We start from the raw sequence: 14,116 nt of genomic DNA, 5'->3' as shown, positions 1-14,116 counted from the left end.
GTATAATTCAGTTGGGTTTCAATGCGTCTTTCAGAGCAGCATGTTAATATGCTGATTTCTCGTTTGTTTTCTAAACATTTTCATTTTTTTCCACATTCTTTTTTTTTGGGGAAAAAAGGAAACATGCTTGCTCAAATGGGAGTTGCATAGTGAGGTGAAGAATAACCCTCAGCATATTGCAGAATAATTGCCTTTTTCTTTCATTGCATGTTCTAAGAGCACATCCATTTCCAGTTTAATGGAGCTAAAACAATCCTCTACCTGTGAGCCTATATTCCTTCCAGCAAGACTGCTTGTCCTTTTTGCCTGGCAACTATGTTCACTCATGTTATGGTGGCATTTGTTCCTCAAACTACATCATTCCAGATGAGTGGAACTATTGAACAGCAGGAGGGAGATTCTCTGAAATGGAAAGTGCCAAAAGGCATAACTGAAATAGGAAATCTTAAGTGGCAAACAAGAAGCATTCCCATCTCATCTCTATGTCGAGGGCATGGGTGGATATCATTGTTGTTGTTGTTTTATTCATTCAGTCATGTCCGACTATTGGTGATTTGACAGATAAAGTTCTTCCAATTGTCTCAGTCATTAAATACACCACTAGTGTACATTACCGAGCATGTGTTTTGCAGCTGCCTTAAAACTGCTTTACTCCAAACGGCATAAATGTTCACGAACGGTGTAAGATTTGTCTCTGTCCACCCTGCTGAAAAGACCAGGGGCCTGTTCTTTGTATGCTGCTTTTTTATGTAACACATCAAGGATAATATGACGTACTGCAGATCATATAATTGTGCTAATTTATCTCTGTATAATTAGGCTTTGATTATAGTATCTGGATTGAGTAACACATGTCTGAGATAATGACACGTTCCTGTGTTTCACGAGTTCACACTTACATATGATGAACAGAGTAAAGGTTATGCGTATTTGGCGTGCTGTCCGGGGAGAGGGCTCCGAGCACAGTAATTACTCTCGAGCCCGGGGTACTCCCCCTGTCCGGGGAGAGGGGTACGAGCTCGGGTTTAAGCCCGGACCCAGAGCGCTCCCCCCGAGTGTTCCTCCCCGTGCTGGGGTAGGAACGGGCTGAAGGTGAGGAGTCGGGGTGGTGGAGGGATGCTGAAAGACTAGAGATAATGAAGGTAAGGCTGCTTTGATTATTTATAGAGGTTCTCTCTTGTGCTGATTGGATAGATGGTGTAATTACTGATGATGGATTGGCCGTGTTAATTAAAAATGCTCCTCCCGAAATTTGTTAATAAAACATCAGTTATTGAAACAAGCATATGTATTGATACTCAAAACCATGATCACAAATGCAGCAATCGGTCAAGACCAATATAATGACATCATATATATATATATATGTATATATATAAACACTACCCTACTACCGTTCTAAGGTATGGGATATAAAAATTTTTTTTTTTTGTTAAGAAGTTAACGTTTTATTTAGCAAGAATGTATTAAATTGATCAAAACTGACAGTAAAGACATTTAAAGGCTGCTCTTTTAAACTTTTTACTCATCAAAAAATATATAGTACTACAGTTTCCACAAAAATATGAAGCAGCACAACTTTTTTCAACATAATAATAGAAAATGTTTCTTGAGCACCAAATCAGCATCTTAGACTGATTTCTGAAGGATCATGTAACACTGAAGACTAGAGTAATGATGTGAAAATTTCAGCTTTGCATCTAAAGAATAAATTACATTTTCATTTTAAATATTAAAACTAATATTCATTTAAAATTTAAATAAAAATGTTATTTTAAATTCCAATAACATTTCACATTATTACTGTTTTTACTGTATTTTTAACATGGCCTTGGTGAGCATACGATACTTCTTTCTAAAACATGAAGAAAATCTTACCGACTCCAAACTGTAAAACAGTTTATTGACCAGTTTTAATAATGAACACCAACTGGACCAGCACTTAATAAGAGCTAACCAGCATAAATTAGTCTGGATAATGATGTTGGTTTAGGCTGGCCTTTTCAGCAGGGAATTTAATATGTCATTCTATCTTTGACTGTAGGTTTGCAGTGGCTGCTGATTTTGGATGCACAGTGCTGTACAGTCATAAGGTATTTCCCCAGTCTAAGCCCTGGCATCTTCACTCCGGCTGCTCAGAGTCCCAGCACAGCGCCCAGACTGTTTTAACATTACACCTAGAGCCTCATCAATCTTACAGTACTGTCTCGCTGCATCTCCGCTTACAGTAATGGAAATCATTAAAAAGGGATTCACAAGAAGATACAAGTGCTGTGCCTGTCATCGTATTTCTTCTCCGCTGTATACACACAAACACACGCACTGAAATGTTTCTAGGGAAAATGTGGGGTGTGTGTGTGTGTGTGTGTGGATGTGGGTCCACCCGGCTGGTTGGCAGTTTTAGAAACCGTCTGTGATCCAGTGTAGAGCTGCCCTAGAGCCAGTGCTGATGATTTAGTGGCTGTGGCCGAGGGGGGTCAGAGCAGCTGGGGGTGAGGCGTCCTATCGCCTCCCTGTGGCCAGCCTGTCGTTATAAAAGTGGATGACTGAGGTAATAGACTTTGACTGCTGCTATCAGTCATAGAGTTAATAGCTAGATTCTGGGGAAAGATACTTTGCGCTTGGCATTGGTATCATAGCTCCAGAGAGCCAGCGTACAGTTAGAGAAAAAATGCCGGAAAGCAATACTGTATGTTTTCTTTTTTTTCCCGTTTTGCTTGCTATGGTTCTATTGGGAAAACCACAGACCCTCTAGGGTTTGAACGCACAAGTCTCCAGCTGTCAGGGTTCCCATACATTTTAATCAATGAATTTCCATGATTTTTTCAGCGGTTTGTGATGGATAAGGACTTTTTAAAAATCATTTTATAGAGACTGCACTCACAAAGAGCCATTTAGGCTATTGAATATTCAGTCAGCATAACTAGAAAAATGTATGTTCGTTATAGAGATTTCCATAACCTTCACTTGACTTATTAAGATTTTATTAATTTTCAGGTGCAGAAATGACAATTTTCTAATTCTTTGATATGTAATATGTACCAGTATTTGGTCCCACTTTATATTAAGTGGCCTTAAAGGGTTAGTTCACCCAAAAATGAAAATTCTGTCATTAATTACTCACCCTCGTGTTGTTCCAAACCCGTAAGACCTTCGTTCATCTTCGGAACACAATTTAAGATATTTTTTATGAAATCCGAGGACTCTCTGACCCTCCCATAGACAGCAAGGTAACTACCACGTTCAAGGTCCAGAAAAGTACCACGATAATCGGCAAAGTAGTCCGTGTGACATCAGTGGTTCAACTGTAAAGTTATGAAGCTACGAGAATACTTTTTTGCGCAAAGAAAACAAAAATAACGACTTTATTCCACATTTTCGTCTCTACTGCGTCACTTGTGGACACGCGTTCACGACTGTTAAGTGCTTAATGTTAAAAAGGGATGAGACCGTAACATTTAGGTGAGAAGAAAAAAAGTATCACAGGTTATAAAATAAATATTAAGCAGCACAACTGTTTCTAGCACTGATAATAAAGCAGCATATGTGATTTCAGGATCAGCATCATGTGACACTGAGGACTGGAGTAATGACTGGTGAAAATTCAGCTTTGCATCACAGAAATAGATTATATTTTAATGTATAGTCGAATAGAAAACCATTATTTTAAATTGTAATAATATTTCAAAATATTACTGTTTTATAAAGATTCGTTCAAAATGAACGAATCGTTCAAGAACGACCCAACACTAGAAGTTAGCATCAGGGTAGTTTCCTCGACAAAAACCCAACAGGATTTGTTCATGGTCTTTTGGATTATTACAGAAAATAACCTCTGTGACCAACAATGTTTATGATTCTTACATATTCTGTTAAGCATTGTAATCATCATAAATTTGTGAAGATTACACAATTTTTATGAATTTTAGAAGCCTAAATACAAGGGGCAGCAAAGAAAACAGCTAAATGTAGGCTATAAACGAACTTCACCACTGTCACATGACCGCTCCCTCTTTCAGTCTTTATTTAAAAACATTTCTCCTGAAATTTTGAGTTAGAATAGTTTGCAAGAGTGTGATTATAAACGCAACGAGGCTGTAAATGTGGAGCAGTGAGTAGATGAGTCTTCCTGTTCTTCGTGTTGAAGCCTCGACAACATCTTAAGTGTCATTTAGCTACTTGTTAGCAACAGCTTTTTCAAGTAAATGCTTTTAAAAAATCAGAAGGGAGTACTACTGATGTATTTTATGCCGTAGAATAAAACATGAACATATCTTGAGCTTGTGTTAACCACATGCCATATTTCAGGCATTTAACCAAAATCCATAAAAAAAAAACCCATTGACCTCAGGATCATGGAACCGGAAGCGCTAAAATGCTAACTTATTTCTGGGTTTTGGCTTACAAAAATACATCACTCATGCAGCACTCTATTTAGATTATCAAATAAGTTTGTCTCATTGTAAGCAATTTGAAAATGGTAATTTGCAGGCCTGTAAAAGTAATAAAAAAAGAATGGAAATCTCGATAATGAACATTAATATTAATAGGCTATAAATTGCTCTTTGTGACTGTTAAATCTTTGTGTTATTCCTTATCCATCACAAAACACTTAAAAGTCATTGGAAAATCATAGAAATTCATCATGGCTGGTTAGCATGGGTGAGACACATTCTGGGGGCCATAAAAACATCTTAATTGATAGCCAAAGCATTCATGATAAAATAAAAATATCTGCAAGAAACTCATACAAGAAAAATATTTTCTATATTGTGGTGCCATCAATTAATCAACATTATCATTATGTCATTTTCCTGCTTCAGAGCGATTAGCCACATGGCATTTATGCTTAGGTGATTGGCGTGTACACTACAGCTTCACGTTCTCATGCCTATGAGAAAAACATTTCAAATTCAAGTTTACTTCCATCAAGAGATGAATGGAAATGCTAATGGATAGCTTTCACTCGACTGAGTAGGTATGTGAGGTAGGGGTGTGCCGGTACGAGTATCGGTACCGAACGATTCACGGGGCAAATACCAAATGGAAGTGATCATCCCTATCCCCTTGGAATGGGGGCTTTGGAGTGAGCAGGGCACGTGCGTGCCATTATGTAGCACGCTGTAATGTGATGTAATTTCCTCATTATCTTCAGCTGGGATGTTCCCGTGACAACGCAGCACGGTGTCCGTCAGCAGATGTAGCTGTTTTACTGTCATAAATGCCTTTTTATTGTTGTTAGCATAACTGTTGCAAATAAACATACATTTTATATTTTAAAAAGTTTTTAAAATATGCTATATAATATATAAAAACTAACATATATATAAAACTTTGTAAAATATTAAATGTATATTTTTTTATGCCGGCGTCCATCAGCGATGGACGGGTTCGTTAGTGCGTTGTCACGGGAACATCCCAGCTGAAGATAATGAGGAAATTACATCTCTCCCTTTGCCAAGTGCATTCCAAACGACTACATAATGGCAAGCACGTGCCCTGCTCACTCCAAAATCCCCCACTCCAAGGGGATAGGAATGATCACTTCCATTTGGAATTTGCCCCGTGAACCGTTTGGTACCGATACTCGTATCGGCACATCCCTAATGTGAGGTCATTTGGAGATAGTTAGACCAGCTTTCTCTGTATGCAAACATCACTCTCCCTTGTGTATTCACACAAGAAAGGTATTCACGATAAACCACAGAGGCAGAGAACAGAGCTTGCATAACCTTACATAGCAACAGGGAGCTTTTCACCGGTACCGTTGAACTGCTCACACATATTCATCCTACAGAGGATACACAGCCTTGAAACACTGGAGCCTTTAAATCAAATCTAATACTATTCCCATATCAGGTCATGCCTCTGTACTGCTTTTCCACCTCTACCACAGAAAGCAATTACTCTTTGTCAACTATCTAATCTACTGTTATGATGTTGGTGGAGAATCGAATGAATTCGGCTCTCAAGACCCAAAGGTAAACAGCACACTTCCCTTTTGCACCGGCACGGAGTGTTCTCATGCCTATTTAGGCTTAGTTGATACAATGATGGATGGATGGCTATAGAGACGACTAGATGGAGAGTGAGAAAAACAAATAATGAGTGAAATTTGACAAATGTGCACATATTCTTTTCAGCACTATGTTCAAACAAAGACATTTATGGTAAAGCAACACCTCCGGGCAGCTATTCTTCAGGTAATATATTTGAATTCAGCAATCAAATCTGATAACAATGGTATCATAAATTGATTCATGAAATCAGTGATAATAGGTCTCCTATTAGTTTTCTACAAGTGGTCCATCTCCACCCTTTTATAATGTCTCTGATTTAGACTACATTTATCCACCCCTGTGCATAATGCTGCACCTGCCTGCAATTTCAGCATGTTTTGCATGCTTTGCTCTGCTGGGAAATGCGCCTGTTAAGTCATGGCAAAAAATAAGATTTAATAAGTGAGACAACAAAACTGTTTATCTAAATAATTCCAAAATGACATGGGAAATCTGCAGATAAACACACAGAACCTAAAAGATTGGATTCATGTGAGCTACTATGAAAACATGCAAGTTGTTGTACCTTAAAATGACCCTTCAGTGGTGTAGCCTAATGTACTCACCTCAAATTAAACAATGTTTTACTGTTCAAAAGCTTGAAATCAATATTTATTTAAAGAAATCGTTACTCGACGTATAGAATGATGGATTAAATCGATCAAAATCACAGTTACGTTGTTACAAAAACATTCTATTTCAAATAAATGTTGTTCTTTAGATCTTGCTTTTCATAAAACTATCCTGAAAAAAAAAAAGCATCAGAGTTTCCACAAAAATATTTGGCAGCACAACACACAACTGTTTTCAACACTGATAATAATAAGAAATGAAGACAATTAAATTGAAAAATTCAGCTTTGCCTTTCTTTATAAAAATAGAAAAAGAGAAAAAAAAATATTTTAAATAGCACGTTTTGGTAAAGAAAGGTTACACTTTATATTAAGTAAACAATTCCTATGGATTTACCATGTTATTACTCTGATGTTACACAGCAGCGGCCAGTATGTTAGGCTTTACATATAAATGGTGGTTGGTGTCCAGAATGTTACACTTTATATTAAGTGGACAGTTCCTGAGGAGATACCATGTAAGTACACTGGTATTACAGTGGTGCACCAACTTTAGATCCAACTCTTTACATATCCCTAAACCTACCCATTTCCACCCCCTGGATCCCTTACATAAATATTACAGCTCTAGATACTATGTACCAATGTGTACTTACACTGTGGTTACATACTACGTACACATCTAGTTACTATGTAAGTACACAGGTATTAGGGCCACTTAATATAAAGTGGGACCATAATTGTAATAATATTTCATATTGTTACTGTTTTTTAAATCAAATAAATGCAGTCTTGTTGAGCATAAGAGACTTCATTCAAAAAATAACTAAAATATATTATTATAATATTTAATAATTTAATATAAAAAAAAGGTATAATTTATTTCATATTTTTTTATTATGGGAATAAAAATAAATACAATTAAAACATTTAATTGTGCCATGTTGCTAGATGAAACACATTCAGGTTACTTTTTTTTTTTTCATTGTAATGATGTAATATTTTCATACTGTAAACAATCCCCATCAAATAGATTGAGCTAATATTTGGATTGTAAGCTTGCATTGAGGTACGATCTCTGATATAATGGAATAGGACAAGAACAGTGCGCAACAAGACAATAAATAAGGGATGCATCTTCATCTCATAAACAATCTATAACAACATCTTGTTAACAGTATTGAGGGAGTAGAGCCAATAAGCTCTGAACGCTCTGCTCACATGGGAGATGGTACTGTATGCATGAATGCTCAAAAGGAGGTCAATCAATCGGTTTGACTCTGCACAATTCACTTTGCATCTGCTTGATCAGTGCAGACATAAAGAATATTCCATAACCACAGGGCACATGAGCCATACTACCAAAACAGAATGAATCTGTAAAAGCACTGGTAACTACTGTATAACTACTCAGAGTGGCTGCAAGGGACATCATTGTTTCTTGCAATGCAGCTTTAGATCAGATGCAATAGATCAATTGGTGACATTGCATTTCACATAACCAGAGAGAACGACACATTGTGCGTTCATCACAGTGAATTTGTGCTCAGCTAACTGTGAGTTGAGTCAGACTGCTACATCTTGGTACTGAATGACTCCTCTGTTCAGGCCCAATGATTTCCAACCAGTCTTATTGCAGTGCTTTCAAATGTATGGATAGTTTGACAGTGTAAAAAAATTGAATATATGAAATCATAATATATTCATGAAAAAATGCATCAGTGAGAATATTGGAAACACTCTCATGCATCAAAATCTAGCTTGACTACAAATCAGAAATTACATTCCAGCCGAAAAAGTAATGTTTAGTGAATATCAAAACTAAAAAAAAAAAAAGATGCAAACTGGATCTTGTTTGCTTTAGAGCAGGGCTGCCCAAACTCGGTCCTGGAGGGCCAGTGTCCTAAAGAGTTTAGCTCCAACCCCAATTAAACACACCTGAACCAGCTAATCAAGCTCTTACTAGGCATACTAGAAACTTAAAGGCAGGTGTGTTGAGGCAAGCTGGAGCTAAACTCTGCACGACACCGGCCCTCCAGGACCGAGTTTGGGCAGCCCTGCTTTAGAGCATAAGACGAGCTGCATCACATTGAGGTGTTTAGCCAAAGCTGATCAAGTCATATATATTCAGTTCATGCCAACATGACACCACAATGCTGCATCCTCACCCTCCTCCCGTGTCCGCCCGCGCCGCATTACTTCTGGCTGTTACCCCAGCGTGGAGTAATGTCAGTACACAAGGACAGTTTTCTCTCATTCATGGGCCTGACAGCACTACCAGCTAATGCACATCCCATCCACTGCTACTGGACTCTACTTTTCTCAAATTGCACTGTATATATGAATAGTGATGTACTTTGCACATTCTGTGACAGAGGAAAGACTGGGGCTAGTTGTCATGTGGGGATGTTATGGTAACTTAGTAACTCCACAAATATGTTTTCTCTAGCAGTGGATATTAAAACCTTCTTGCATTAGAATAATTGTACAATCGCAGTATTATCATATTTGTATTATTTCAAATAGTTTCTAAATGGTATATAGTTATATTGGTAACACATTACAATAAGGTTCCATTAGTTAATAAATTAACTGACATGCACAAACAATGAACAATACATTTATTACAGTATTTATGAATCTTTGTTAATGCTAGTTAATGAAAATGCAGTCGTTCATTGTTAGTTCATGTTAATTCACAATGCATTAATTAATGTTAACAAGCACAACTTTTGATTTTAATAATGCATTAGTAAATGTTGAAATTAACATTAACTAAGATTAATAAATGCTGTAGAAGTATTGTTCATGCTTAGTCCATGTTAACTAAAGTAGTTAACTAATCTTAACTAATGAACCTTATTATTGTAAAGTGTTACCATTATATTTGTGTGTATATACACTGCCATCAAAAAATTGTGTTTGTATGCTTTCTATGTTGAACAAGGCTTGTAAAAACAGCAAAAGTGTGACATATTTTTGCAGTTTTAAATAACTTTTCTTTTTAAATATGTTTTCAAATTTAATTTCTGTGAGGCCAGCAGTCATTACTCCAGTCTCCAGTGTCACGATCCTTCAGAAAATTATTATAATATGCTGATTTGGTGTGCAAGAAATATTACTTATTGTTATCAATGTTAAAAACAGATGTGCTGCATAATATTTTTGTGGAAACTGATACATTTTTGTTCAGGATTCATTTGAAATAGATATATTTCATTACATTATAATTTTAATTTAAATGTTTTATTTGTAATTCTCTGTAAATGTTTATCGCTTCATCGTTTCCCCCCAGGGGAATAAAGGTGGAAATGTTCAGTGGCTTTGTTTTAGCCAAGACTTTGGTGTCTATATAGAAAATGTCCATAAAATAAATCTACTCTGAGAAATATTAACTAAAGATAAATGTATGACTACTAGCCTCAATCTCCCCCAATGCCTTCCTGGGATCAATCATGTGTATCTACCTGACTATTTATCCATGGATCCGTAATCCCACAGAGCCCTTACCTTCAGTCTGGCCTTTGTTGATGCTCCAGTAACTCTGCAGACACTGCATTTCTTTCTTCATTCCCCTCTTGCAGCGGCAGTCGAACAGAGCCATCTCCTTCAACACTTCCTGGGCTACCTGGCAATCCTTATTGGTCAACATGGTGTTCCTGTCCTTGCCTGCCAGACACTGCCTCATGATCCTGAAGCGATGGCTGCACTTTTGGTCCTGGTTACAATTCTCGGTGGCTCTTAAACAGTCCATTGAGTCTTGGTGCCCAGACTCAGAGAGAGAGGAAGAGCCCGACATGGAGAACACAAGCTCATCTATGAAGGAGGGTGGAGAGGAATGGAGGTTCAGATTATTTATTCATTCATTCATTCATATGGGTTGAGAAATGCCCTGCTAAAACTACTCTTTAATAGGATAACAGGATAAAAGTTTAACAAGTCTTTATCTATGACAAATGAATCTATAAAGACATCAGTGACTGCATCCGCTCATTTTGTCATTATAAAATATTATTTTAGTCAATGACTAATCCAGCCAAAGACTGCAATTTAAAGACCATCAAGCCAGTGGCAATGACCAGATGATTGTGAAACCATTTTAATGACTCACAAGGATCACTTGACAGCTCAGAATGGTGTGTCAAAGTATGAAAAACATGCCTCGAAGAGTAAAATATATACATCGCACAAAAGACTTCTAATTAGCATGACATGAGTCACCAATAAATAACAGTCTTTTTTTAGTATGTGTTAAAAATGGATTTAATTAGCTGCTGGCAAATGCTCTTTATACTTTCCTCATATCAATGCTTTAATATTGCGTTTTCACAATTATTAGCCTTTACACTTCTTTCTGTGTGTTTGAGAGCAACAGAGATGTTTTTTTTTTTTTTTACATGCATGCAAATGTATTTTTTTTTCATAGGGTCATTATAACGGAGGTGCAACCCACCAGTGACACCTACAGGTGTAAACACATCAGCATACTTAATAATCTCATTTTTTTTCTTTTTTTTTTCTTCTTAAAACTGTTCAGAACACATCAGTGAGCAGAGCCAGAATGAAAGATGCAGACACACCCTTGGACAATCACTGATGAATCCTTTGCATTGTTTTTAGAAATAAAAAAAACATGAGAAATGCTGCAAGATGCTCTACGAATGCAAATGTGTGAAAAGAAGAAAATCTGTAAAGTAGTTGGGTAACACTTTACATTACATGTTATAATAGATATTAATATTACTTACTGTATAAGGCAGTTCCACATCAGTACCTATATAATTACACTGCAACATTAATTTAAAGCGTAACTGGCTGTTGAATATCTATATCAAAATGTCTGAATGGTTAATATGTTCTGCAGACTGTTTAAATATTCAGCTTAAGTTTCATCATGGTGCGCAGAAAGGATCAAGTCTTGTCAGTGTGCAATGGATAGTGATAAATCTACAAAGTGACCTTGATAAATCTCACCTTTATTGCAAAATTTTTTTATACTGTAATTCATTTTCTATACACCGACTCTAAATGAGTGGGATTTGAACTACATGGTACTAATTAATTAGACAACAATTAGACGTCATGTAAAACTGTAAGATAATGTGATCAGTTACATTCATTCAAAAGGAATGAAACGCAGCCCATGTAACTTACATTACATAATTACCATAGATTTAAACATGCGAGTACTATGAAGTGACAAGTTCATGTCTTTAAATCCCACAGAAATGTAATGAATGAATATCGTATGTTTTTTCTGTTCCTTATCGAACTTGACCTCACCTTAATTTCACATAACTTCATACACTATCATGGTATTAAACCATGTAGTAGAGGAAAGTAAATTGAAATAAAATTAGCCTAAAGATGAAATGAAATGAAATAGCATGAGGAGATTTTGCTTTCACTTCGACTAAAGAAAAAAGGTAAAATGCTGTAAAACTAAACACAAACTTACCTAAAAAGAGCAGAAAGCCGTAGATATAGATATACATGTTTCTGTTTCTGATAGAGAGTCCGCGTGCGTAAAAGGGTGCCGTTCGTGCTGTCATATGTTCCCTCCAAATGACTGTATTCCGCTTAGTCCTCCTAAAATACCGATGCTGCTCTAAACGCTCTGTGACCTTAAAAATCCCAAATTGTATCCAGCGTTTGTCGGACCATGATTATTTTTCCCGTCTAAATAATCCAAAGCCTCATATAAAGAGGGAAAAGCTCTCTATTCCCTTCAGCAGGGTAACTAAACCCCAGGTTTCCGTAGGAACCGTTTATTCGTGGCGGTTTCGTGTGGACAGGCGCATATTTCCAATTGCTGGTGTTCTACTATCGCAAAGGACGCAAAATTGAAACGTCTGCCTTACTAAAGCAACGCTCCTCTATAGGATATTCCCGCTCCCGTTTATCTCCGAAATGAAATTCCCAAGCAAAGGCAGTGAGAAACTTCAGATGGCGGAGCTCTGCTGACAGACTTCTGGCTCTGGCGGAGGCAGTGCGCTCCCGAGAAGCGAGGCATAAGCGAGCGCACGTGCCCCCGTTACGCGCTCCAGCCCACATGTTAAATGATCCGGCGACGGGTGAGTTAATCAAAGCGCGCACAAACAGGGGGTCAAGCTGACTCAACACACCATGGCTAATTAATAAGTTTTAGGGCAAAGGATAAATGCAACGTTTGACAAGAGGTCAGTTATTGCTCTTGCAACTATACAAATGGAAGGATACCCATCTTGCTTTATGGTCTCTCTGCCTGGCTAGGCTGATCTGTGGCTGGTTTTAAAGGGGTTTGGGGCATTTTTCAACTTCTCAAGCTGGAAGATGTACCATTAAGATAAATTATTTAGGAATATTTACTTATGTCATGGGTACTTTGAAGACTCACAGGAGAGATGTCGTATCATCATCATCACCACCCAAGTTAATTCACGTAATCATCTGATATAATTAACTACACAGTCTGTGAAAACATCATAATTGGGCTATTTGCAAGTCTGATGTAAATATTCTAAGACATGAACCTGACATCATTTAAAATGTGCCTGCATTTCTAGAAACAGGTGGCTGAAATAATGGTGTTTATTGGCTCTGGCAATTTGCTGGAGTAATGCTAATATGGATTTCACAAGACAATGAACCCTGGCCAAAGACAAGAGCATAGTTTGGTTGTACTAAGGAGTCTTGCTGGTTAACATGGCCCTGTTAGGCCCTGTTGGTAGATGCTCTACTACTGCATACATTCTTAATAAATAAAGGTTCTTTATTGGAATCTGTGATTCCATGAAGAACTTTTAACATCCATTGAACTTTTTCGTTGCACAAAAGTGCTTTATAGTGAGAAAAAATGTTCTTCAAACTAAAAAAAAATGGTTCTTTTAAGAACTGCTCACTAAAAGATTAACCGGGGAACCAAAAATGGTTTTTCGTCCTTTCAAATCCCCCTTTTTGGAAACGTTATAAATAAAGACATAAAACTAATACATAATTACACATAAAACTAATACATAAAGACATTTAACTCTTTCTTTCTTTTATTTATTTCTTTATTTCTTTATTTATTATATTTATATTTATTTATTTTTTGGAGGGCTCTTTAATAATCTAAAATGGACTTTTATTTGGAAAATTATTGGTGCCATCAACCAATCACAATTGTCATGCCAGCACTATCCTGCATCTTTAGATTAATTTGTCAAGCATCACTTAAGGTTCAGGTGATGGGCCAAAAAAAAAAAAAAAAAAAATTCTGGCAGAAATGAGCACCTAGGAGAAAATATGCCATATTTCAAACTGCATACAGTATGTCTGGAGGGCCATGGGAGTGTTAATGGATGACTTTCAATACTGACCTCCTTGAGTTCTAAGTCACTTATAGGGTTATAAGAGCTTTTAACATTTCTACGGATTCTTTCTATGACATTTAAGGCTGGTAAACAAAGATGAAACAGGTGAGAGTAGAGGAGAAACGTGAGTTAGTTTTAGTCTAAAATTCCA

The 14,116-nt window shown here is 36.9% G+C and overlaps 1 protein-coding gene across 1 annotated transcript; it reads right to left on the bottom strand.

The window, feature by feature from the left end:
* Positions 1-10,106: 10,106 nt before the first annotated feature.
* Positions 10,107-12,625, bottom strand: LOC107684515 (GDNF family receptor alpha-2-like). The gene is made up of 2 exons (XM_016480788.1): positions 12,090-12,625; positions 10,107-10,447 (listed from the first exon to the last, which is right to left on the bottom strand). The coding sequence occupies exons 1-2, from the start codon at positions 12,181-12,183 to the stop codon at positions 10,107-10,109; spliced, it is 435 nt and encodes a 144-aa protein (XP_016336274.1). The 5' UTR covers positions 12,184-12,625.
* Between the last annotated feature and the right edge of the window lie 1,491 nt (positions 12,626-14,116).

Source organism: Sinocyclocheilus anshuiensis, unplaced genomic scaffold (genome assembly GCF_001515605.1).
Source record: "Sinocyclocheilus anshuiensis isolate Anshui unplaced genomic scaffold, SAMN03320099.WGS_v1.1 scaffold1, whole genome shotgun sequence".
NCBI lineage: Eukaryota > Metazoa > Chordata > Actinopteri > Cypriniformes > Cyprinidae > Sinocyclocheilus > Sinocyclocheilus anshuiensis.
Note: the sequence above shows the minus strand (reverse complement) of the source record. Positions and strands in the feature narration are given on the sequence as shown.

Excerpts from the sequence above, each read along its gene's own strand:
- LOC107684515 (XM_016480788.1), bottom strand. The coding sequence starts at position 12,183 with ATGACAGCACGAACGGCACCCTTTTACGCACGCGGACTCTCTATCAGA. Across the intron at positions 10,448-12,089 it reads CGGCTTTCTGCTCTTTTTAG|ATGAGCTTGTGTTCTCCATG; the intron begins GTAAGTTTGTGT and ends CCTCCTTCATAG.